At 35.5% G+C, this 27,725-nt stretch overlaps 3 protein-coding genes across 8 annotated transcripts in view; 2 read left to right on the forward strand and 1 right to left on the reverse strand.

The window, feature by feature from the left end:
* Positions 1-200: 200 nt before the first annotated feature.
* LOC127838253 (uncharacterized) lies at positions 201-12,521 on the reverse strand. 2 transcript variants are annotated; one of them, XM_052365876.1, is made up of 2 exons: positions 12,172-12,521; positions 201-3,397 (listed from the first exon to the last, which is right to left on the reverse strand). In XM_052365876.1, exons 1-2 carry the CDS (start codon positions 12,443-12,445, stop codon positions 1,692-1,694), a joined length of 1,980 nt encoding a protein of 659 aa, XP_052221836.1. In that variant the 5' UTR covers positions 12,446-12,521; the 3' UTR covers positions 201-1,691. The 2 variants fall into 2 exon arrangements, with proteins under 2 accessions (XP_052221836.1, XP_052221837.1); XM_052365877.1 differs by lacking the exon at positions 201-3,397 and adding an exon at positions 4,900-4,948.
* Positions 12,522-21,529: 9,008 nt separating this feature from the next.
* Positions 21,530-27,725, forward strand: part of LOC127837404 (stomatin-like) — a 36,498-nt gene continuing 30,302 nt past the window's right edge. For 2 of the 5 annotated variants that reach the window (XM_052364457.1, XM_052364456.1), the window contains exons 1-2: positions 24,221-24,353; positions 26,606-26,668. In XM_052364457.1, the coding sequence (XP_052220417.1) occupies positions 26,650-26,668 (19 nt within the window). In that variant the 5' untranslated portion in view covers positions 24,221-24,353; positions 26,606-26,649. Of the gene's footprint in view, positions 21,662-22,002; positions 22,126-24,220; positions 24,354-26,605; positions 26,669-27,725 lie in introns of those variants that run through there. The other 3 variants (XM_052364454.1, XM_052364455.1, XM_052364453.1) reach the window with 3 other exon arrangements.
* LOC127837403 (stomatin-like) overlaps positions 24,397-27,725 on the forward strand; it is an 88,447-nt gene continuing 85,118 nt past the window's right edge. The window contains exon 1 of the mRNA XM_052364451.1: positions 24,397-24,493. The gene's annotated coding sequence lies outside the window, so the exon portion shown is untranslated. The remainder of the gene's footprint in view (positions 24,494-27,725) is intronic.

The following is a 27,725-nucleotide window of genomic DNA, read 5'->3' on the forward strand; positions in this document are numbered from 1 at the left end:
CCGCCCCCCTGGTGGCAATATTTTTCAATAAACCGAAACCATTTTTGAACTCGTCCAAGATATCATTGGGACAAATCTTCTGACAAAGTTTTATGACTTTCCGACAATAAATGTGACCTCTACTGTGTTAACAAGGCAAATAATCATGTCGCACAATGGAAGACAGAAAATGGAAAAGAAGTGATCAAAAAAATTCACCATGAGGGAAAAAATATTATTTTGTGCATCAAATAAATAACTGAAACTGATGATAACAGTCTACATATTTCCGGATCATCCATCGTATATAGTCTTGTTGTCGCATATATTACTTCACTAGTTTAAGTCTGGATCTTTAACACAGTTAATCTGAAGTCGCATTGATATGCGACCAAGGCCGTCAAGTAATTCATGACCCGCACAAAAATTTAGGCCCCCATCAACATCATCATCATCTACCCCAGCACTGTCACGTTCAGACCAGGTGTAAGTGCTTAGTGCAAATTCATATATTCGAAATCGTTTCACTTTCACATGCTCCAGTGATTCGAGTTTCTGTTTGATATGGATATATTCTTCTGGTGGAATCTTCTGGGGCATGTTAACATCTCTTTCATTAATACAAAAGAATTCCAATCTACATTCAACTGATTGAGTCCATGCCGTCAGTTTGTTCACAATCTCGCTAAGTTGTGTGGGAGACAATGTATAAAAACAGCCTATAAAATGCTTCAATGACGGGGGAAGCTGCAGGTCGATATATTCAGATAAAGTAACACTAAGCGTTTCTAGCTGTGGGAGGGATACTAATGACTGTGACAATGGAAGTACACGATCCCATGATACACCACATTCATATAAATTCCATAAACTCAGAATCTTCACATTCAGTCCATGCAAAGTCTCCCATAGACCGTTCTGCCAGATTAATTCGCTCACTTCGAATGCACATTTATTGTTTAAATCCGTATATATTTTTGCGCATGTGAGTTCAACTGGATTGCTGAATGCATCCTCTGCACACGATACTTTGTGACTACCTGGAAGCCTACCCTTAACCTCATGATTGAGTGAAGTTATAATACAGTCCCACAGCTGACAATGCACCTTATGATCGAGTGTCAGCAGCATTCTGAGCAGACTGCGTAGCCAGTTTGAGGAACATGCGACTCCACGCAAGTCAATGCGTGTTATAGAGGGCAGTATTGGAGTATAGTCTCCACACTTTACTGGATCTTCACCGTTTAGTAGACACCAAGTATAACTATCTTTACTGTCAACACTTTTCAAATCAAAATCAATTAAGCCAATACGAGTCAGTTTGTGTTTGTTATGAATAAGAGGTCGTTTTGGTAACACTTTCACCTTATTGCTAATTGTTATCGAACATAAACTTTCAAACAGTGACAAATCCAGTCCGTTATAAGTTGTCCATATAACAATACATGTAAGACTTTTATAATTATTAACGGAGAGTGGTAATAAAGTTACTCCACTACTAAGATAAATTGATTCAATGCTTTCATTATGTGACAAGTCAAGCGCTTCACATTTACAACCATCAAGTAAGTGCAGATCTTTTAAGTTCTTCAGACCCACCAGTGAATTTGGTTGCACAGTTGCATTACAACAGAGTATCATCCGTTCCATGTTGATACACCATGAAAAGTCGAACTCCATACAACACGCAGACGGACTGACTTCTTTCTGATTTATTTGTGTAAGTGTAGAGGGACAAGGATCATCACATGCAGGCAAGGGAACAGGTCCAGTTCCTGACAACGAGTAGACAACACGCCTCGTGAGCAAACGGATACAATAATTCTGTTCAAATTAACAATCCCTAAAGATCGCGCACGAAACTTGTTAAAAGCCCAGATGTGAAACAACTCTTCCGCATCATTATCATTGTTGATCTTAAAGTGACTAAGATGCAGGTGTATTGGGGTATTCTTGTTGGCTACAGCTTCCCTATAGCCAGTAAGGATACAGTTTTGGAAGATTCCGAGATATATATAATGGCGATAAACGTCAAGCTCATTCATCATTGCAGATAGTTTATTCGCTGCTGAGATGTTCAAGCCACACAGGAATATGAACATTTGCGATATATCAAGATATGAATTGTCGTGGCGTTTGAGATATCCGAAAATGACGTCATTCACAGCGTTTAAATTGTTGGCGATATGATAAGCACTTAAGAATTCCTGTAACGTTTTGTGGACAAACCTACAAGTCGTATCAGTAACTCTTTTAGCTTTCCTTTTGGTTAATAATCCTGATTTAAGTGCGAACTCTTTTGCAGACGGAAGCAAAAATTCTGACAATTTGATATCGCTGAAAACTATTGATGACTCTTTTTCATTTGAAAACAAAAAAGAGAACGCAGCTTCAGCAATGGAATCTATGTGAGCCTTATTTGGTTTTAGATATTTTGTACCATCAAAGTTTTTTACTGGCGCTGGATTCGTTTTGTTGAAATAACATATTTCCGGAGTAGCTTTTTTGCATAGACAGTCAAGTAGTGTAGTGTAAAGATCATAAAGTGACGATCCGGTGAGACTCTCCCTATCATCTACCCAGGTACAGAGGACAAGTGCGTACAGCATAGGCGAAGATGATATCGACTGCAGGTTGCGACTCCTGAGGAAAATCTTGAATTGCTTTACGCTTTCTTTGACATCCTTTGATTTGTCAAGTAAGCATCGTTGTATCCGTTCATTGAATGCTTCAGTATCGCTTATGCCCTCAACTTCTAACAGAATATCTTTTTGAGAATTTTTGATTCGTTCATCACTTAGTTTCCATGGTCGAGAAGTTGTGAGTACGATGCAGTTGTCTTTAGGAATTCCGGTCATAGAAGGTAAAGCTTCATCACCAGGCCACTCATCTAGACCGTCTTGAATAACGAGACATATCTCATTTTTCATAATTTGAAGACAAAGTTTCTTCGCTTCTTCACGTTCGTCTTCCGTACATATCTTATCAATTACATGTGTTTTGATCATCTGTACTACATCCGTCTGATGTCTTGAATCTCGCAAAGAGATGAAAAAGAGAAACTTAAATTTCTGCAGGTTTTCAAAGTCGACAAACAATGTTTTCTCTTTTGTAGATTCCGTTGAAGGCAAGTTACACCACTCATTAACTAACTTGGAAGCAAATGTCGATTCGCCACTGCCAGGCTCGCCTTGTAAATATATACGTCTAGCTAATTTATTACCATCGTTGAAGATATCTTTATACGAAAAAATTTGCTCCCGTTTTGTGAGTCTCCCATCATTCTCTATTTTTATCCTGTGTATTTTTGGACTGACATAGACATCTTGTACGTGCTTATCGAGACTAAGATTCAAAGCAGACAGAGGCACGTAGCTAACGGTGTCGCGGTAATGGTCCACCAGTCTGCAACGAAGATCTGGAATGATAAAATTTTCATAGAAGTACATTACGTGTGAGTATTTTCTACTTCAAGTCAGATATATGTTCATAGACGCATTGTTTATATTATATATGTACTCGTCAATGATATCAACCAACATATTTATGTAAAGCAGGTCACGAAGAGAGGCCAACTGACTGACAAAAGCGAATGGTTTTATCATATGAACCGTAATGAATAATGTAAAATGAATGAAACATGCACAATCACAATACTTGGAAATGAGCTGTAATAAATGAGGCTATCTAAATGATAGTAGCAAAACCAAGCTGTTGTCATAAATACTGCTGTAAAGGGAAGTTTACTAAATAATAAGAGGCCCGACCATGGTATTCTCATATAAACTGTAATCAAGGGCAGTAAACTGAATATTAGAGGTGCAACCATGGTATTCTCATATAAACTGTAATGAAGGGAAGTATACTGAATTTTTGAGGTGCAACCATGGTGTTCTCATATAAACTGAAATCAAGGGCAGTATACCGAATGTTAGAGGTGCAACCATGATATTATCATATAAACTGTAATTACGGACAGTATACTGAATGTTAGAGCTGCAACCATTGTATTCTTATATGAACTGTAATCAAGTGGGGTAATCTGAATGTTAGAGGTGCAACCATTGTATTCTCTCATAAACTATAATCAAGGCAAGTATACTGAATGATGGAGGTGCAACCATGGTATTCTTATATGAACTGTTATCAAGGGAAGTTCATTGAATGATAGAGTTGCAACCATGATATTATCATAAACACTGTAATCAAGAGGGGTTTACTGAATGACAGTGGCACAACCATGGTATTCTCATGAAAACTGTAATTGAGGGCAGTATACTGAATGTTAGTAGCGCAACCATGGTATTCTCATATAAACTGTAATCACGGGAAGTATACTGAATGTAAGAGGTGCAACAATGGTATTCTTATATGAACTGTAATCAAGGGAAGTATACTGAATGATATAGTTGCAACCATGGTATTATCATAAACACTGTAATCAAGAGGGGTTTACTGAATGACAGTGGCGCAACCATGATATTCTCATATAAACTGTAATCGAGGGCAGTATACTGAATGTTAGTGGCGCAACCATGGCATTCTAATATGAACTGTAATTAAGGGGGGGGGTATACTGAATGATAGAGGCGCAACCATGGTATTCTCATATAAACTGTAATAGAGGACAGTATACTGAATGTTAGTGGCGCAACCATGGTATTCTCATATAAACTGTAATTAAGGTAAGTATACCGAATGTTAGATGTGCAACAATGCCATTCTCATACAAATTGTTATCAAGGGCAGTATACTGAATGTTAAAGGCGTGACCATGGTATTCTCATGTAAACTGTAATCAAGGAGTATATACTGAATGATACAGGCGCAACCATGGTATTCTCATATAAAATGTAATTAAGGGAAGTATACTATATTTTAGACTTGCAACCATGGTATGCTTACATGAACTGAAATCAAGGGCAGTCAACTATATGTTAGAGGTTCAACCATGGTATTCGCATATAAACTGTAATCAAGGAAAGTATACTGATTGAAAGATGTGCAATCATGGCGTTATCATATAAACTGTAATTAAGGGCAGTATAGTTCAGTAACTGAATGATAGATGTGCAACCATGGTATTCTTATATTAACTGTAATCAAGGGAAGTATACTGAATGAAAGAGGTGCAACCATATAATTCTCATATAAACTGTTATCAAGGGAAGTATACTGAATGTTAGTGGCGCAATCATGGTATTCTCATATAAAATGTAATTAAGGGCAGTTTACTGAATGATAGAGGTGCAACCATGGTATTCTTAAACTGTAATCGAGGGAATTATACTGAATGATAGAGTAGCAAGCATGGTATTCTCATAAAAACTGTAATCAAGGGCAGTATACTGAATGATAGAGATGCAATCATGGTATTCTCATATAAACTGTAATCAAGAGGGGTATACTGAATGATAAAGGTGCAAACATAGTATTCTTATATAAACTGTTATCAAGGGAAGTATACAATATGTTAGAGGCGCAACTATGGTATTCGCATATTAACTGTTATCAAGGGCAGTATTCTGAATGATAGAGGTGCAACCATGGTATTCTTATATAAACTGTAATCAAGGGAAGTCTATTATATGTAAGAGGTGCAACTATGGTATTCTTATATGAACTATTATCAAGGGCAGTTTACTGAATGATAGATGTGTAACCATGCTATTCGTATATAAACTGTAATCAAGGACAGTACACTGAGTGTCTGAGATGCAACCATGGTATTCTTATATGAAGTCTAATAAAGGGAGGGGGTATACTGAATGTTAGAGGTGCAACCATGGTATTCTCATACAAACTGTAATCAAGGGCAGTATACGGAATGTTAGAGGTGCAACCAGGGTATTCTCATATAAACTGCAATCAAGGGCAGTATACTGAATGTTAGAGGTGCAACCATGGTATTCTCATATAAACTGTAATCACAGCAGTATAGTGAATGTTAGAGGCGCAACCATGGTATTCTCATATACACTGTAATCAAGGGGGTATACTTTAATGATAGAGGCCCAACCATGGTTTTCTCATATAAACTGTAATCTAGGGCCGTATACTAACTGTAAGTGGCGCAACCATGGTATTCTCATATAATCTGTAATCAAGAGGGTATATTGGGTGTTGGAGTTGCAACCATGGTATTCTTATATGAATTGTAATCAAGGGCAGTATACTGAATGTTAGTGGCGCAACCATGGTATTCTCATACAAACTGTAATCGAGGGCAGTATACTGAATGTTAGAGGTGCAACCATGGTTTTCTCATAAAAACTGCAATCAAGGGCAGTATACTGTATGTTAGAGGTGCAACTATGGTATTTTCATATAAACTGTAATCACGGGCAGTTTACTGAATGTTAGAGGCGCAACCATGGTATTCTCATATATATACTGTAATCAAGGGGGGTATACTTTAATGATAGAGGTAAAACCATGGTATTCTCATATATACTGTAAGCAAGGGCAGACTCCTGACTGTTAGTGGCGCAACCATGTTATTCTCATATAAACTGTAATCAAGGGGGTATATATAATGTTAGTGGTGCAACTATGGTATTCTCATATAAACTGTAATTAAGGGCAGTATACTGAATGATAGAGGTGCAAGCATAGTATTTTCATATAAACTGTAATCAAGGGCAGTGTACTGAATGTTAGTGGCGCAACCATGGTATTATTATATAAACAATAATTAAGGGGGTAAAATGAATATTAGCGGCGCAACCATGGTATTCTCATATAAACTGTAATCAAGGGAAGTAAACTGAATTTTAGTGGTGCAACCATGGTATTCTAATATAAACTGTAATCAAGGGCAGTTTACTGAATGTTAGGGGCGCAACCATGATTTTCTCACATAAATTGTAATCAAGGGAAGTATACTGAGTTTTAGTGGCGCAACCATGGTATTCTAATATAAACTGTAATTAAGGGTAGTATACTGAATGCTATTGGCGCAACCATGATATTCTCACATAAATTGTCATCAAGGGAAGTATACTGAATATTAGTGGCACAACCATGGTTTATTCTTATAAACTGTCATCAAGGGAGGGGGAGGTAAACTGAATGTTAGAGGCGCAACCATGGTATTCACAAATTGGATGGGGAAATATTGCATAATTTTGTCTACAATTGGGAAATACATGTTGTTGATGGTTAGCTTACAAATACTTTAAAATTGACTGTAAGTGATTTCAGCATTATATTTTCTAAAGATAGAGCTCATTATTTGGAGATAATTGACTTGTTTAGACTTATTAAACAAAATATTTTCTTTTTTGGAAAACTTCAATTTGGAATTTTTGGTCCCATTTGGGAAAAATCAATACTTATTTCCAGTGAGAATGGGTCCCGCTACCGGACCCAAATTAAAAAAACAACAAACACTGACCATGATATTCTTACATCAACTGTAATTAATGAAGACATTCAGAATGACAGAGGCGCGAAGGAAGTATTCTAACATTAATTTTATATAGGATGTATAGGTAATGACAGAGGCGCGACCCTGGCATTCTAATACGAACCATCAGCATTCATAATCAGTCTAAATAGTGCTGAGATAGACGTTCTGACCAAGTTTCATCCTGATTTTTTAAAACAATGTGCCTCTAGATATATAACAAGGTGTTCCAAAAATCTGACCTGCTGACCAAATGTTTAGACGCACCTGATCCAGATATTAACCCAACCTATACAGTGTCAGTCATTAATATTTTCTATTCATCAATGTTATCCACGATTTGACCTCGTGACCTATTAGTTTGACAAACGTGACACATATATGAGGACAGCAAAGATACTAAGATTAACATTCTTACGTAGTTTTATCAATATTGGATGAAAAATGTGGCCTCTAGAGCTAAATGTTGATGACGCACAATGCAAGACCACCTGACATTTTTTACAAAAATGTGACCTGAGCCGAGATATTATTACAAAAAACGTTCTGATCAAGGCGATTGGACTAAACATGTGCAAACTAAAGTGTTCTGAAGGTTTAACTAAAGTAATGTAAGGAAAAAGTGTTCCCCCCGTAGCGGCCATGTTTTGTGATAAATCGGAACTGTTGTGGAACACAACTAAGACATTTTGGAACAAATAACCTGCACAAGTTTCGTGGAGTATCGACAGCAAATGTAATTGTAAGTGTTAAGTAGCTTTTCGGTCATGTGACCTAGCTTTTTATCTCACGCTATCCAGTTTCGAACTCGATCAAGATATCATTGGGACAAATTGTTTGATCAATTTTCATGAAGATTGGTATGGTATATAAATATGGCCTTAAAAATGTTGACAAGGTAAACATTAATGACCGACGAGGTACAAACGGCGAACCATGGGAAGAAGCCAATCACAGAAGCTCAAGTGTTATGTTCATGTGAGCTAACAATTTTACAGTATAGCCATAAAGGTAGAATTGCAATGTCACGTGGAGATTTCCAACATACCTGTACTATTTTCAAACTACATGTATGCTGAGATGTCATTTATACAAACTAAACATTTTGGGCAACTATCATGATTATTTGACCAACAAGAGCTGTCAGAAGACAGCGCGCTCGACTATTCGAGTGACATCCTTTGGCCCTACCACATTCACCTAAATTTAATAAACAAAATCTCTGTAAATTGCTTGAAGACTTAAAATCTAAATTCGTCTTAGTTCCTGCTGATAAGGCTGCTAATAATGTTATAATATGACGAGTGTTTTATGTTCAAACTATTTCACAAGAACTTTCACAAACTACATCATATTGTGAGTACAATAAGCAACCTAATGAAATTATTACCGACCATATTGCGCAATGCATAAAGTTAAATGTAATAGTCAATATTACTGACAAGAAATTGCCATCACTTTACTGGATACCTAAATTACATAAGACGCCATATAAAAGTCGTTTTATCGCTAATTCAGTGTCTTGTACCACCAAACAATTATCAGTGTATCTTACATCTGCATTGAGTGCTATTAGATATCATATAGCTAAATTTTGTAATAAAGTTTATGAAAATAGTAATATTAACCTATTTTGGTCAATAAAAAACACCTTAGAAGTTATTGATAAAATTGAAAATAAAAAATATAAGGTGTCACAGGTAAGTACTTATGATTTTTCGACACTATATACAACGCTTCCTCACGCTTTAATAAAATCCAAACTTGTTTCTTTGATTGAAAAAACTTTTGCTAGAGAGAAATGTTTGTATCTAGCTTTAAACACTAAAACCCCTTTTTTTTACTAATCAGATATTAGATAATTACATCATTTGGACTGGTCTTGACTTTTGTGCAGCACTTACTTTTCTTTTGGATAACTTGTTTGTTGAATTTAATGGTAAAATATTTAAACAAATTATTGGCGTTCCTATGGGTACTAATTGTGCGCCACTTATAGCTGACCTTTTTTTATATTGTTATGAAAGCGAATTTATGTTAGAATTATCTAAAACTAAGCAAGTAGATTTGATTAATTGTTTTAACCTTACTAGTAGGTACATTGATGACATACTTAATTTAGATAATCCATTATTTGAACAATATATTCACAAAATCTACCCAAAAGAACTAGTCTTAAATAGATCGTGTATATCCAATACAGACGCTGCGTATTTAGACTTACATTTAACTATTAATAATAATTTGATCAAAACTAGTTTATACGACAAACGGGACGATTTTAACTTTGAAATTGTGAATTTTCCGTTTCTAGATGGCAACATCCCTAAAGGACCTTCCTATGGTATTTACATTTCGCAGTTGGTACGTTATGCTAGAGCATGTTCGTGTATTAAAGATTTTAATGATCGTAATCTAATATTAACTAAAAAATTGCTAAAACAAGGCTTTTTGTATCATAACCTAAGAAATACATTTGCTAGATTTTACTCTAAGTATGGTGATTTAATTTCAAAATATAATGTTTCTTTAAAATGGCATTAAAATAATGGAATCTCCCATCCATCATTTTATGGAGATGTTTTGAAGCGTGTCCGCAAATTAAAATATGTTAAACCAAATGTTCATATTCAACTTTTCAATTTAATTAACTTGTTTTTATCAAAAGGATACGATGCTTATGTACTTAAAAACACGTGTTTGATGGTTTTCGATTCACTATATCTTTCTTCCCTTAAAATTTGGAATCATTAGTGATATTATAGGCATTTTTCACTGTTGAATAAAATTTTGTCATTGTGTCGTATGAACAAATCTGCATTAATACTACATTATAGGCATTTTTCACTGTTGAATAAAATTGTGTCATTGTGTCGTATGAACAAATCTGCATGTAAACTACATTTGGACTCAAATCGTACATCAAATCATTTCTGTCTTCAGTTGTCGAAACACCTATATACTGTTTGATTCCAATAATGTCGCTTTAATGGTATTACCATTTGTATTCATTTGCTTCTTAATATTAAATCACGTAAACTTGTTTTATTAGTAGCACAGCCCCATTAATATTTTTATTTAGTACTGCCCTTGGAATTTGTTCACGTCATTATGTCATTATGGATTTTTGTGACGTCATACGACCGACTTTCCCAGTTGTAATCTACATGCATAGGTCATTGGGTTTATAATGTTCCATTTTATTTATATTTTCTCTCTGATAGGCGTTTCTTGTTTGATTTAATTATTTTTAATTTGTTTAGCAGTCACATAAACAACCAAGCTATGTAATATGGAATTTTTACACCCATTATTGCTGCTTCTTCCTGTATTTGCGCGATGATTATCTGAGATATTAACTCTATGATTCTACATTCTCAAATCTTTTCTATAAAGAAGGAAAGTAGTTGACAATTGTTAATAGTTTTATTTGATCGTTCGTCAAAAAGTTGTAATTCTGTTACTCTTGTATCTTCAATGCAATTGAGTAATTAAATAGTAATTAAATTGAATGCGTTTTAATTCCCTTTTATTATTGTTTAATTTGAGTTACAATGCTATGACGTTAAATTTTATTTACACTTAAATGTATTATGAATATTGCTGGGCCAAGTGTGAGGTCGAGCGCTCTATAACCAGGTTTAAACCCCCAATGCTTTGCATTGACCGTTCCAAGGCGGTGACCCCAGCTTTATTCATATTTTGTGTTTATGTTGGTTTGTATTGTGCTGTATTGTGCTGTTTTGTACTGTTTGGGCAATCGGTCACTTGCCTTAAATAAAGGACCAACTAATTGTTTTTAATGAAAATTCAATACTGCTCCAGCAGCTGGAGTTTCACTTCTTTATATTGACAGTACACCGTAAGCCATCATGGGGAAATTGTTCGTATTCAATAAGGTCATTTTAATATAGTCATATTCTAAGTGGAAGAGGGACATAATTGAAACATTTTCATCGTTTAAGTTTTAAAGAAGTTGTACTTCATAGTAATGTGGGTGTGGTCATTTATTAGATGATATTTCAAAAATAAGAAAACAGAGATTTTTTTGATGGGGGGGGGGGGATTCTGGGGTGGGGCGTGGGGGATGGTTTGGGTGGAGTAAATTTTGGTATGTCAGGCAAGTGTTGTTTTGTCAAAGTATGAATCGAATCTTATCATACATAAAGAAATAATGGCAATTTAAGCAAAATTTATTGATAATTTTACCTTGAGAGTCAAGGTCATTCAAAGGTCAAGGTAAAATTCAAATTGCAAGGTACAGTACCCTCATGATAGGAAAAAGTATTTGAAGTTTGAAAGCAAGTCTTGATACTACAGAAGTAAAGTGGATCTAAACACACAATTTAACCAAATATTCAAAGTTACTCAGACAAAAAGAGCCATATTTCCATAAGGCCAACCAGAGTTATGCAACTCGCCCTGTACAGAACCCTTCAGATAGTTACTAAGTTAGCGAGTTTTCCAAGTCTGAAAGCAATAGCTATGATACTTTAGGAGTAAAATATATCAAAACAAAAAATTAAACAAATGTTCAATTATATTAGTATAAATGGGCCATAATTGTTGAACTCGACTGATATATCAATAAGAATTGGACAAATTATCTGAAGAGTTTTATGACGCTGGACATAAAATGAGGTCTTGGAGGTGTAAAGAAGGTAAAATTGAATGACTCGCACCGACAGTCACAAGGATATCGCAAACGCTTACCATGAGCATTTTGTGCACAGTTGCGAAAAAACCAGACCATACATGTCAGCATAATAATACAATTTACTCACATTCTACACCTCTTTCGTAGTCTTCTACCGCCTTGTCAGCAACTGTCTGTTGCATGCGCGCCATGCTATTTTTAGTGTGGCCTTCAATAAGTTGAACGCTGCTTTTTGTCAATTTGTCTATCTGTGTTATTGAGATGTATGTCTTTGTTTTTATTGTTTGTTCAGCTTTTGAAGACTGATCTCCTATTTGTCGTTTACAATATTCTGTTCTGTCATAAAGCGTCTGAATGCTCTCATCCATTTTCTTTGCAATCACTCGTTCACCGTCCTTCATTGCTTCCTTTATTTTGTTTAAGCCTTCTTCAATAGTATGTTTTGCCTTTTCTGAGAATTGTTCCTCGGCAGCATCTTTTGCAGGGTTTTCATTAGGATTCTTGTTAGCAGGCTTTTGAGTTATTTGAGGAGGCCAACCTGCTAGGGGGGTCCGGGCATGCCCCCCGGAAATTATTTGTAATAAAGGTGCCAAATCGTGGCTTCTGAGCGATTTTGGGCACATATTTTACATGATTTTCCTCAGTTAAAATAGAGGATATTAATGTGAATTTTTAAGTCCTCAGGTTACATCAACTCTCAGGGGTGTCAATTGTCCCAAATTAGAAATCCTGAAAATAAAATCTGGGTGCCGATAGGGCCCATGGTAGGTTTAGGGCACACCCTGGACAGGGGTCCATGGGGCCAGAGGCCCCCGGAAGCACCTGCAATTTAGCTTATTTGAAACAAAGAAATCGCTTCTCCTGAGCTTTAAGACACCTGTATTTTAAAGAGATTCAAAACAGAAAAAATACTTTGGCTAGCAAATATCATAATCTATTTCTCTAAATTGTCATGTAGATGCATGGGTCTGAGGTGGAATGTCCCCGTCGGGTGCGAAGGGCCCGGGCCCTAGCTTAATGTATAATTTCTGTGCAGTACATAACATGCATTCTTTACAGTATTAATGAAAATCAGTTAAACAAACACTGGAAATTTTAACATTTTAATAAGTTGTAACTTCCAATAATGACAATGACATTTCAAAATATATAACTAAACCAATTTAAATGACTAGTCCACAAGTAGTTATTGCAAATAAGAAGAAGCAGTACAAACTGTAAACATCTTTATCACCTGTCAAACCAGGGGTGGCGAAATCAAATGTCCGAGTTGCCCGAGTCGTACATTTGCTTGACCGGGCAACTGATTTTTTTCAATTAAGTTGTCCGTGGACAACCAGTCGGGTTGAGAAATACAAAAAAATAGATTGTATTCAAGCCGTTATTAAGTTTTACAAAACCAGATGTTGACACCCGATAACATTGTCAGTGCTATTTGCGGAGCAATCAAGCTAAAATATGGGCACTCTCCTGCGCAGTGGTCTCGCTTATTCTATAAGCATGATAAGAGACCAGGAGGATAGCATGCCGCATTTTCAACATTCGGCCCGTCTGTTTAATAGGCAGTGTACAGACTGATTTGCTCGTTCATTCCGTACCTAAATGTTGAACGTTCGTCTTAAATTTAAAAATGCATTATTTATACCAGAGGGGAGGTATAAAACCCGGAAATGTCCGGAAAAACCCAGAGTGTGTCACATCGCTCCTACCTAACTAATTTTCTAGACTCACAAACGTCGGGACGTTGGGACGTGAAAAGCCGATAGCCGAGACGGATTACGTACAGTTCCGTTGATTGGGTAAAGTATTCCGTTTGAATCAACTACAATTTATATTAAAGTTGAACAAAGACGGTAAAATAGTCATTATGTATAAAAAACATATATTTAATGTATAATTTGAACATTACATTTTCCGGCTTATTTCATCTGCAAAAATGAAAATTATATATTAAAATACTGTTTTAAAACACCGCTGTGCTTTTAACCGAGTTGAATGGTAGAACTCACTACATACAATTACGACTGACTTATAACATCATAACGTATTTTCAGGTGAGCTTATGAAGCAATATTATACATTTAAAGCAAAATCACACTACTTCCTGAAGTACAACTTACTCGCGTGTGCTTGATTGGTTTTCCAATTTTATAATTCAAACCCGAAACTGTAAAAGACAGGAAGAAAATTAATTGAAATTCAACTGACACGGATGTAAATACCGGAATATTATGTTGAGATAAAACACCAAATAACACGTAAACAGGAAAAAAATAGTTTTCCCTGACAAAGAAGAAAACTTGAACAATTGATGATATGATACGACACAATTGGACAGGAAGAAAATTCATTCAAATCCAACTGACATGGATGTACAGACCGGAAGATTATGTTGAGATGATCATATGATACGACACAATTGGACGCGTTTGGCCAATCCGAAAACAATGGCGTAAATATTGAGCGAAGATATTTGGTAAACAAAATAATTATGTCAGCAATATATTTCGGCGTTTTACTAACAACATCCCGCTTATAAATCCGGTTGTGTACGCAAATATAAACACGTGTAATGTTTGAAGACACTTCATTTTTATACTTTGTTAATCAGTGCTTGCTAGTCTTCCTAATGCTTCATTTCTTATCAATGGCGTTGATACCATTTTTAAAATGCTGTAATACGTGTTAACCATGTAACAAACAACCCAAAACGTTATAACATAATACTACTGTTCTGAATGGTTTGATATAATGCAACCTTTGTGTCATAAACGCCTCATGATATTGTGAATAACCAGGATGACTGACCAAAAAGGTGAAAACACAAAATGCATTTGCAAAATGTGAACTCCGTTTGCCTGATGACAGGTTATCAACAACTATGCGGGTTTTGCAAGTCTATTATTTTAATAAAATACTTTTAAATACTGTTGCTCACAAAGATACAGGGCAGCGTATACATACAAGTCGTATTTAAAGACGAATGTGCTGTTCATGTACAACTTGGTTTGAATAAAATAAGATAATAAAAATGTCAAAACAAAAGCTAAATGGAAGAAGTTCAGGATTTATTTCGTTATTTCATTTAAAAACTTGTACTTTCGTAGTAATGGCAGTCAACATAGTTTTAAAATTAACCTGGAGATATGGTATGTGTTTGTCTTGTGTTAAACTTATTTTATTTACAACTTATTTTATGCGTTGTTTTTAAACGTGTATTCAAAAACAAACCATGCAAAATACGAAATTTGATATTGATCAAGTGATATTAATGATTGTAATTGTATAGGTTAATAACATTTAAATGATGTGTCAATATTATATTCATGTTATTATCAAAATATGCTATGACGTAACGTCAAAAAGTCCGTCCATACAGAAAATTGCGCATGTGATGTACATGTTTTCTTAATAAAATTTTAATTTCTTAACATAGCGTCATGATAATTATATCAAACGAATCAGCTGAAAAATGCGCATTTCACAATATATAATACAAAAAACCCCAGATATACCGACATTTAAGGAAAACCTATGCTTAAGTGATTATAAAAGCTATATTATTTTTTCTATATTAATTATAATGTTATCCTAGTAGAGAGGTTCTCTAAGGTTTGTAAAACATGCAACAATAATGTTTTACAATATCAAATTAGCACTCTTGCAACATGTTAGCGTCCAAAGTTGGTAAAGTTTTATGATTTCTAAGTCCTAATTATGTTTTGCGTAAAATTCGGAAAAGATAAAAGTAATTATAAAAGCAATATTTTCTACCGACTTGAATTAAAATAATATCGTTGTGAAGGAAAATTTATGACGTTCCTAAAATATGCAAAAGAATTTTTTCAATATCAGATGAGCGCTGTAGGTTGGTATAAGTTGTTTGATTTCCCTACCAAGTTATGACATTTTCTGTTTTAAAGGTACAGTTTTAAAGCGTAAAATTGTTTCCGGTAACCCAACCCTACGTTTTTTTCCTTGCCGACCCTAAAATTTAGTTTGGAGTATTTAAAGTCGATTTTCGTGCAACACGTTTTTCTTTCGACATTATCACTTTACATGCATATATAAGGGATATAAGACATCCGGATAAAAACCCTCCCGTCAATTTCATAGGGGCGGACATAAGCTCTCCCGGCTTTTATTCGGAAATTTAAATATCGCTTACCGTTAAACTGAAATAATGACCCTTGGATTATTTTTTCAATATACTTAGTATAAGAATAATTTCTTGTGAACGCATCTCCTTTTATAATTTCAATGGATTTTCATTTATACTCATGGACAGTCTTCAGGGCGACATGCAGATGTACGTTAATGCCGGAAGTTATATATTGCCTATTATTTAGAAAGTTCTGGCCCTTGTAATTTTTGCCTCTATTGACCTCAATTGCACAGGAATCTGTCGGACTCTACCTAATTCCCCCATACAGAGGCTGTATACTTATGTGTAAAGCTAATTCATGCTCACAATTCACTGTCTCAGTAAAACGGCTATTACCGTCAAAAACAGAATGTATATTAAAAATAAAGTTTTTATTTAGGAATGCATGTATGTTTCCTAATTAATAAAGAACACAATAATTTATATGTTGAATAAGGTTGAGAATGTAATTTTGATCGAGGCAATTTTAAAACCCGCTTGTAAGTGATAATGTTATTCTATAATATCATAAAATATCCCTGTAAATGATTGGCAAATATGATGATCTTCTAAACACATCTAGAATATCAGAACAATACTACGGAATTAAAAAAAAAACATGTTATTTTTTTAAAGATCGATTGTGTATATTTGTAAATACTTATATTGAACTATATACAGTTTAATCCGTATCAACTCGCCATTTCACTTAAGTTTCTGTTTCTGGAATTATTTTCATTTGCATTATTTAGTCGTACAAAGTAAGGTGTGTCATACCAGCAATAATGAGATTTGAGCTATGAATACACTGTATCAAAATTGAATAAACAAGATCCTTATTAGTAAATTCATTGTGAATTGGTCAACACTGGCCTAGCTGCTGATAGGATCTTCTCCAGAAATGAGATGCACGGTAGATTCGCTGCAGCCAAAACACAACTCATAGTGACACATATTTGTTCTTGAAAAAAATAAACACCATAGAAACGTCATTATAACCATCATGTTTCTTGATATTACTTGTTTTATCGCCCGTAATGAAGGAGGACGAGATTATTAATGGCACTATCCGGATTCCGTACTTTGATAATACTTGTTAAGATTTTCAAATACATTTTTAGAGTCCCCCAAACCGAAATTTTCATAAAGCACCACACTCGTGTCACTTATATTCAACGTTCTGAATGCCCAAATAACGATCGTTTGGTCACGCTTTGGTCAAGATTTGTGCCCGCCTCCGCCCCTCCCCTGTGATAACCTCACCAATTTCATGTAAAACTAAAGCGGTGGTATGCATGCGCGATAAGGATCTTCATCCTGCTTTGTCCCCACGACAGAAATGTCACATTTTCACGAGACTGAAACTTATTTTTCTCAATTTCTCTTGTATATACGGAAAAAGGATATATTATATTTTATTCACATCAAATCCTGTTCATTGTACATTAAACCATCATTACAGGTTGTTGTGTTCGTTATCGGTTCAACCGACATCGGCACAAAGACCCCGGTAATTGGGCAATGTTTTACACGTGTTGTGCATGACGTAAATTACATTAGCTGAGGTTTCTTTAATCTTAATTGCTGTTTTCCACATGTTACATTTAAGGGACTTGTGATATCGTCGAAGACATATAAACTTACATTTCTTCATTTTTACTATCGGTTACAAGTACCATCTTGGAAGTATAGTTGACTCAATAAATAATACAACTCCAAACAGAGGTGGCGCTAGAGATAACCGAACGTGATATGAAGCTCCGTGTTTTCATCAATAATAACGAAAAGAGGGCAATACAAGTAATTTACGCAAATATAATTAGATAACGCGTCTGTCAGGATTGTACAAAATATCGTCATTCTATCATAATGTACGATTATTTTGGAAACACACACAATAGGGTTTTGAAAATTCTAATAAGATACATCGCTTCATATTACGTTAAGCGAATTATGCTGATGAATGTACGCTGTTTAATAATTGTGCATTATGGATGAACTAACAGATTCGAGTCCAATATCAATTATAAATAACGTTAATATTAAGTTGCATCTGCAGGAAGTTATTGTATCGTCAAAACAAGGCCGGTCATTTTAGGCATGTGGCAAATTGCAATTTAATTAGACACACGACAAAAAACACGACACACACTGGGGTCAGCGCATTAACATGGCCAATGCAAAGCAATGCATTGCCTAAGGTTTAGACACGGTTTAAGGGCGCCGAAACATTACACTTTGCCAAAAGAAAACAAAAATTCAACAGCAAAACACTTATTAACCTAATTGCATGACAATTTCAATCAAACTACAATAAAAGAGAATACGCTTAATTTGATTAAACTATTCAACTACACAATGGTTGTATGTTCACCAGAGCAACATAACTGTAACTTTCTAAGGCACAATGAAATAAAACAAAACAACGTCGCATGTTTTTAATAAAATAATAAGTTAACTCCAGAAATATGATCATGAGGGAAAATAGTCAAACCACCCGCTGTCATTTCCTTATTGCTCTCACGACAACAAAAGCCATCATATATACTATTTACCCTCAATATAATCTATAAATCAAAATCATTCGTAGGCACTTATCAGGATCCTCTTTACAAAGGTACCATTATAATTAATATCGAATTAATAAAACTGTTTCCTCTAAACCACTTTTACCTTTTCCGGGTTTTCCATTAGGCATTTTTTGTGTGCGAAAAAAAACCTAAAAGTAGACCGACTTTGACCGCGATTTACAGACCAACCCCGACCCTGCAATACAATATGTTTACATCGTTAGAAGCTTTGGAGGCTCTTCTTTCCAACGGTACCATTATAATTCATATCGGACGAATAATAATGCATTTATAACCATTTTTACCTTTTCCGGGTTTTACCTAAAAGACTTCCGGGTTTTCCGGACATTTCCGGGTTTATACCTTCCCATACCAAATGTTGGCTTAATTTTAGCATCATTTTTTTCTCATGTTATTTCATACAAATTCGAGCATTGCCGGATAGTTACATTGCATATGGAAATGGCTGTCATAAAAATTCAGAAGTGTTTGTCGGATTACACATTTACTTATGCCCATTTGAGAATAAAACAAAACGTTTACAGTTGTGTGTAATTAATTTAACGAGTCTTTGTTAAAACGCTCAACGTGATGCAAAAATGTTTTGACAATATTACGCATGAAATGCACAATTTCCACGAGGATAACACCGTTGCCATCATCAGTTTTTTTTAAACTGGCCAATATTTTATCTGATTAGAATGGTACATGTGTAGGTATAACAATAAATGCGTTTATAATTTATATAAATATTAAGTTTAACGGACAAGTGTAGTTCAGCAACGGACAAATTAAATTTCCTAAAGTGTTGTCCGTGGACAACTATAGTTTTTTTTGAGATTTCGCCACTCTTGCAAACAATAACATTCAATATAATTAACCTCTACTTAACACGATCCCATTTTACCAAGAGTATGTGACTAGCAATTCAAATAATATTACCAAATGAGTAAGTTACCTTAAGAAAAATAAAGTCTGATAAACATCACAATAATTAAAACAATATTACTGAAGCATTTTATGAGCAAATACCTGAACATTTATAAGTAATACTGTGTTAAGAGTACACAATAAAACAGTACAATTACAGTGTTAACTCTTAGCACATGAGATCATTAAAACAGTTGCAAAAATTGACCTGTCAGACTGACAAAGAACAATCTCAATATTATGAACCTCCACTTAACACAATAACATTTTAACGAGAGTTTATGTCTAGCACTTCAAATGAAATTACCAAACGAGTATATTACTTCATAAATTACAGTCTGATATAAGATGAGTATATGTCTGGCACTTTAAGTGACATTAACAAATGGGTACATGAACATGACTTAATTAATAATTGCCACAACAATCATCATCTTATAATTCACTATCTGATTCAGATAGCGAATTATCGGATGATGATTGTTGTGGCAACTAGACTAGATAATTCACTATCCGATGATTGTTGTGGCAACTGGACTAGTTGCCACAACAATCATCATCCGATAATTCACTATCTGATTCTGGATCACATTCCTTTGATTCCAGGTTAAGAATCAGGAGAGTTTGGGGCTCGAAAGCATTTATCCTAATGAAAGACTCACCCTCCTGTAAAATGTGGTGACAAATAAATCCACTTACCGCTCGGAGGATCAAAATTCCGCGGAGAAACCAAACATCAACGAAATCTGTCGAAAATCGAACAAAAAACGAAATGTAAGTGTAGCAGGAAAGTGCATTTATCCGGAGGATAAATGATAAACTTTGGATAAATGATAAACGTTAACAAAACTGGAACAAGATAACTTCAACAGCGAACTATCGTTCTTACTCGAAACACAAACGAAAAAGTCGTTTTTTGTGTGTTTTTTGACATATCCAATTGTTGACTTTGTCACAGTTTGTGACCTTGAATCAAAGTCGTACAGTCTCGTTACCCGCTCCGCGATTGGACAATTATATCGATACGACCAATGAGAAAGCAGTTAACATATATCGGTTAAGGTTGTTTACTTCCGTTTCAGACAGTAAGTATATTAACGAATACTAAATATCTCGTCATCGTCGTCAAAATTTGCCGATGTTTTTTTTTTTTAATTTTCTTTCCCAATTTGAGCCGGCATGAACAACATTTGAGGCGGTCAAATCGGCCGCCGGCCGCCTCCTAATGAAAACCCTGCCTTAGAGGCTGGTCAACACACATACAAATATTTTTCACGAATATAAATAAGCAACATAATATGAGCCCATGGCCAATAAATTGTGCGACCTCCCTAAGAGAAATACAGGCGTACTGAAAATCTACCTCGTTCTTGATATCACGCCATTCTGAATGTTAAACATCGAAGGACTAAAGATGAACCATGTTTAATTCGATGCTTATCAGGGCTCCTCCATCTTTGTGAAGCGGCCTTTGGTGAACAATTTGTGAAAAAAATGAGTGAAATTGTGAACAAAGGACAATCTCATAACCCATTTATGCCTAGCGTCTAGAAAAAATGGCCTTGGCAAACAGCGTAGACCCAGATGAAACGCCGCATGATGCATACTACAAACTATATACCTAGGCAGGAGTGTGATATTTTGTACTTTCATATAACTTTATAACTTTAAACTGCGAGGTTATTTTATAATCCTCAAACACTTAAGACGTTTACATAAAACTAGTTCTATGAACACTCGTGTTTCATTTGGATTTAAATACTTAGATTCGTAAGTATTTTATCTTCCTCAATTATAGAGAGGATTCCTATTTAAAGGAGTGTGTATAGACATGAGAATCACATCTTGTGTTTTCATTGTGGTTATAAGTGTTGGACTATAAATCTATCTCAACTACAGGGAAAGCAGCTATTGAGAGTTAAACAATACTAGAAACATCAGCAGCAGCAGCAACAACAACAATAATAAGACTGGTATTATTAACTACTAAGCGTTTTTAAAGACTGTCATTATAAGTTTTTAAATGTGTTTTTATACAGAATTTGTTTTTTAAGGGTCTTGACGTTATTGGAAATTTCGCACCAAATATTCCATTTAATTGATGAGATCGTACACTTCTCGCAAGCATCGAAATAATCATGAGTGTTATTAGCAGTTATATGTTTAACATTCAATATGGTGTAATATTAGGCCATAGTGCTACACATTATATACAATTGTATTGTGTATAAAAGACACTCAGTGCTTAATAAGCCCTTTAATGAATTCAAAATAATTTTTAAAAAATGAAGACAATTATTACATGTCGTTGTAGGTTGCGGTCAACCAAAAGGGTCACAATACACGCCCCTCTGGCTGGGCCTTGTAAAATATCGCACTGCAGATACACCAGGGGTGGGGGGAGGAGGGGGCTGGAAGTTAGAATGGTATAGGGATGGTAAATATGGCGTGTTTTTACTTAAAATGCCTAAACAGTCCTATATAATACAAGTAACAATATTTTCAACTGACAAAATTATTTTATTACAGCCATCAATTAATGTCCGAATTAATCCCTTAAAATATTGCAACTAAATATTGCAACATTGTCCACGCGGCTGAGATATAGCATTATCGATAAACAATAACATTTTCGTTAAACGCGTTGGAGAAACTAAATAAAATTGTCAAGATCATTAACTCACGTCGTAAACATGCCTTACTATAAATTGTTCATACACTTTTCCGACGTGAATAGATTTAATAGTCTAAAAAAAGCCTTCCTTCTGCCTCTGCACGGTGTTTATTTTATTTTATATTCTGCACAAATTATACATTTATATTTTCGTTCCGCCGCATTAGCACCTTGTGACATGAACTAAGTCCAAAAAGGCAATCGTGAAACGTTATGAATTGTGTTCGTCGTCTGCAAGGTAACCATGGTGAACATGCCTGTCAGTCGACAATTATACAAAAAACCTGTACCAAATCGCAGAACGTTCAATTATTAATAGTTGACATCCAAGCTGTACGAATTATTCCAGAAATTCCGTTGAACTTTGAAAAATCGTTAGTTTTGATCGATATTGACTGACGCTCGGCTAATTAGCGCGAGGAGGCCAGATAAATGATGTAACACATAAGTGGATATTTACAACGTATGTAGTGAATACAAGGAGTACTGAAAGAATAAAGATGGGCAGTTATGGTCAAAATAAAAAGGTTAAACCCTTTGCTTGCAAATGTTCAATGACAAATGAATACTTTATGTTGAACAATGTTAATTTCCATTCCTGGACCCCAGGATTTTGGTATTTTTGAATGTCGACAGACTAGTTTGAATTAGCACCATGTCCATTCTCGTTGTACTGCTGTGTTATCAAAGATCTGGGGCTTGTTATTTCAAAGATCATACGACATATTTAAGATTGAAAAGAATGAAACAACAAAACTGGAAAAAAACTAATTATAATTACTATACTATACTATACTCCTCTTCTAAAATTGTATCGTATATTTAATTGTTCTGCGACATTTGACTTAGGCGGACCCAGTTTCCTAGTACAAATCGGTCCCTTTAACCCATGTATGCATAGCGTCTAGAAAAAGAGGCATTGGCAAACAGCGTAGACCCAGATGAGACGCCGCATGATGTTTGCTTAACGGAAATTTCTGTAAGAAATATTCTAAATAAATAAATAAATATACTAGACATCCCTAATTTTGGAAATAAATTGATCCAATTTAGAAGGATGGGAGAGCTTAAATGGGTTAATTTGCTTGATACGCATCTCCCACTGCCGCTTGAAATCTGTTCTTGACTCACGAAGTAGAAATTGTATTCTCAACTGCGTGTGTGTATTCATTTAATTGTAGCGATGGTTGGAATGAACACTGTGGCAAGCTATTAACCCTCATAATAACATTATGCAACAGACATTCTTATCTAAATGTCTAAAGGGGCAATATCTGCAACATTACTAAGGAATACCAAATACTCGCGATTTACGTGCATTTGATATAAGGCGTAAAAGGACATTATAAATCAAAGGTAATATACAAGACCTCATTGAATTAGTTAAGTAGTAAAACAATTTGACGTGTGGTAAAGTCTGCGTTTTAGTTAGTTCATGTACATAGAATTTAATCATTTGGCCCGCGTAAGGCAAAAAAGGGTCTTATGCCATATGCGATCAGCGTAGATTTACACGTACTTCCTGGTCCGTCTAATAAGGAGCTACGCTGTAAGCTGTAAAGTCACACAAGGTTTCGTGGTCTCATAAGCGGACACTGTAGCTCCTGTCCAGACTGTGCGAAAGCGAAGGCTGGTCAGGAGCTACCCTGGCTGCATATGGCATAAGAACCATTTTCGCACGACGCAGTTAAATAAATAAATGCATATATGAACCCACCATGCAGTAGCTCGATAATTTAGTATACGGAGTCAGTTCGTCGAATTGATTTCTAGCACACGACCATCGGGTATTATTTAGTAACCCGGCTTGTGAATGATAACAGTACGTACTTATTTGCTAGTATGTTGATAGCATTGTTCTTGTTATACGTATTTACTGTCAGATATTTGTGCATGACACTCCCTATGCTTTATTATGCAACCGCCTGGTATATCAATATGACAGCGCGTACACGTTTGTGTATTGAGTTCAGTTCCGATTTAAGATTGAGGTATGTTTTTATCATATATACTAACGGCTGGAAACTTGTGTACAAAAGTGTACTTGTCGGAATTTTTCATACAATTGGATAGGCACCTTATTATTTTGATTTGTTTCGACGTTAGTGGAGTATAGTGACAAAAATAGCATGTTAGTGAGAGGTTATTTTATAGTTATGAAATACACTTATTTCTAGCAGTATACGGCAGTGCTTATGAATCGTGGCGCATTGAAGTAAGAGTAAAAGTTTACATTTGAACCACGTTCTAGAAAATCTGTCAGCCTTAATGAGCAGGGACGGCACCTTCCGGTATATTGTACTTTCTTTTCAAGGAGGTCACTTCTAAAGGAAATCGAAGCCTATAATCGAAGTCTATGCGGAAAGTGTCGTCCCTGATGAGCGTTTGAAAACTACAGAGGCTAATCAGGAAGGACAGTTTACGTACATGCATTAAGCCCAGTTTTCCCAAAACAAGGCTCGTTTAATTTATGTGATGTTATTTATTGTGATCTGACCGTGTTTACGTATATGATACATTTCGCAAATTATCGCTAATTTTAAGCGTACTCTTGCTTTTACATATTCTACTGATAATCGATAGTAGTTGGCATAGAAACAGCCTTTGTCACCAATGTGGTTGCATCGCAATTGAAAAATGAAACCGCGGTATTAATTTATATTAACTAGAAAATAGCCATACCCGGGGAATTGACGAAAAATTAAACGAGATAGAAATGTGTGCACACTGCCGGGCGGGAGGTGGAAAGCTTTATTGATTACTGATTTATAACCAAGTGTGCTGGAAATAGTTATGATCTATACAAATTATGCGATCATTGCTGATGGCGCAATGATATACTATTTATAAGAATTAAAAAGGCAGCAATAAATGTAATCATGCCGCAGTAGGTTAGAGGGGGGGGGGGGGGGGGGGTATTGTGTGCTGAGGGATCCAGTGTACCAGGAAAATATCCCAGCCAGTCGGGGAAAGGTGGCTAACGTTTGGGTTTTCACCAACTCGGACAGGTTGGACTTCCTCTTGGTTCCTCAATACAAAAAGTCGATGTAATAAGGGAAACCTAAATAGCTGGGACTACAGCTTAGAGTCGAAGCTTCGCCCGAGCGTGTTAATGACTCTTAAACAGACTTCCGGCGTTGGTTTGCACTTAATGATGATTATTCTCATATGATTTGACATGCATTTGCATGATTTTCACTTGACCCGCGGTAAAATTGCAAAATTGGTGAAACATAAAAACTCAATTTGCTTTTTCATATTCTAAGTCTAGATAGGCGCTGCATGTGGTATGCACAAATTATGTTCACGCGCATGTAAAAAAAGGATGACATTTGTCCCATTTTGATCCGTACAGAACCCGATTGATCCGGTTAGCGCAGTGGTTGTAATACGCTCATATTGGTAACTCGGGTTCAATGTCCGCTTCCGGCGCATGTGAGTTTGGTTGATGGTCACAATAACGGAGAGGTGGGGCTTCCTTCAGGTTTCCTACCAGTATGCATCCCCACTCTCAAAGCACAATACCATGCACAACACACCAACATATTTAAATATATTTGCACAATAGCTATTCATCGCTGCCATAAGTCAAAATTCATTCCATCTTTATGAGTTTAGTAGTCTATTAAGTTCATTAGGTAGATGCGTTCTTTTTCCGAACATAGTGCAGCCTTGAAATGACCTGTGTCCTAATAAACTTCGAAATACCCACGTACACCCGTGAGTCACAATTGAAAAGTAGTCCGTGTCTATTACGGTTAAATGTTAAACCATATATTATTGGTACTTACTATCGTTACAAAAATGTTAAAAATTAGACGAGGATGTGTGAATAATATGTGTCTTGTTTTGAGAAAATTAGACATAACGCATGTGCGTAAAGTGTCTTCCCAGATTTGCCTGTGCAGTCCGCACAGGCTAATCAGGGACGACACTTTCCGTTTTTATGGTATATTTAGTTTCAAGGAAGTCCCTCCTTACCGAAAATCAAGTTGAGGCGGAAAGTGTCGTCCCTGATAAGCCTGTGTGGACTGAACAGGCTAATCTGGGATGACACTTTACGCACATGCATTAAGCCCAGTTTTCTCAGAACAAGGCTCATATGATATCAGTCTTCAAACAGGTAAAACTCATGTCATCTTGTGTATTCACAGATATGAAATATAGGATTTGTTGGAAATATCCAAACGGGGGTTAACAATTGATTAATGTCTTTTGTCATTTTTATTATTTTATTTTTCAGACTAAACCTTCAAAATTTCGGTCTCGCCGCTGCCTTTGGTTGACATGGACAGTAATTCCAGAGGTATATCAAATGAATGTACATATATACAGTACATGTGATTTCTTTGCCCAAAATTACAGCCTCTTACAGGTTGTTTCCCAATAGCAAATAGTAACTTTTCTTTCCCCAAAATATCTGACTAAAATTTCTCAAAAAAAGATGCCAAACATTTCCGATAAACTCAATAATTGGTTTATAGAGTTTATTATACAGCGATATTATTCCGTAACCTTCATAATATAAATTTTAAAAAATCAGTTAAATATGCATTCATTAACAATTGGAATACTGTTATTTATAATCATTTCAATAATGTTTAATTTTTCCCAACTTCTTGTTTTTTTGCGCTAATTTTCCCAATTCAAAAGGCTCGGGCTGCAAAATATACAGCAAAGAAAAAAAATAACTGAGGACATATTGGGAATCCTATGTAAACGCTGTTTCCTAGGCTACATTTATTTTGCAATGCTTATAGCAACGGACGTTTACCACAAACTTTTCCGTGTTTCACTTCATATCAGTTTTTGGTTCACAATATTGCATGATTTACCATTCAAATACAAATTGACCGTAGACCATCGGCGATTTTCATATGTTTTTATGCCCCCGAAGGGTGGCATATAGTTGTTGAACTGTCCGTAAGTCCGTCCGTCAGTCCGTCCTTCCGTCCGAAAACTTTAACATTGGTCATATCTTTTGCCATAATGAACATAGCAACTTGATATTTGGCATGCATGTGTATCTTATGGAGCTGCACATTTTGAGTGATGAAAGGGTAAGGTCAAGGTTATCCGTCAAGGTCAAAGGTCGAATATATGGTTTCACAGCGGCGCAGAATTTTCGTAAAGTGTCGTTCTAGATTAAACTATGCAGTCCGTTCAAGATAATCATGGACGACATTTTCCTTTTTAACTGGATTTTCGCTAAGAATAGACTTCCTGGAAATGCAATGTACACTTCATGCGAAAAGTGTCTCGCAGATCAGCATTCGCTTATTAGTTAAGCCCCTTTTTCTTAAAACACTGGGCATAATGCATGTGCGCAAAGTGTCATCCCAGATTTGCCTGTACAATCTGCA

This window comes from Dreissena polymorpha, chromosome 7, assembly GCF_020536995.1.
Source record: "Dreissena polymorpha isolate Duluth1 chromosome 7, UMN_Dpol_1.0, whole genome shotgun sequence".
Taxonomy (NCBI): Eukaryota; Metazoa; Mollusca; class Bivalvia; order Myida; family Dreissenidae; genus Dreissena; species Dreissena polymorpha.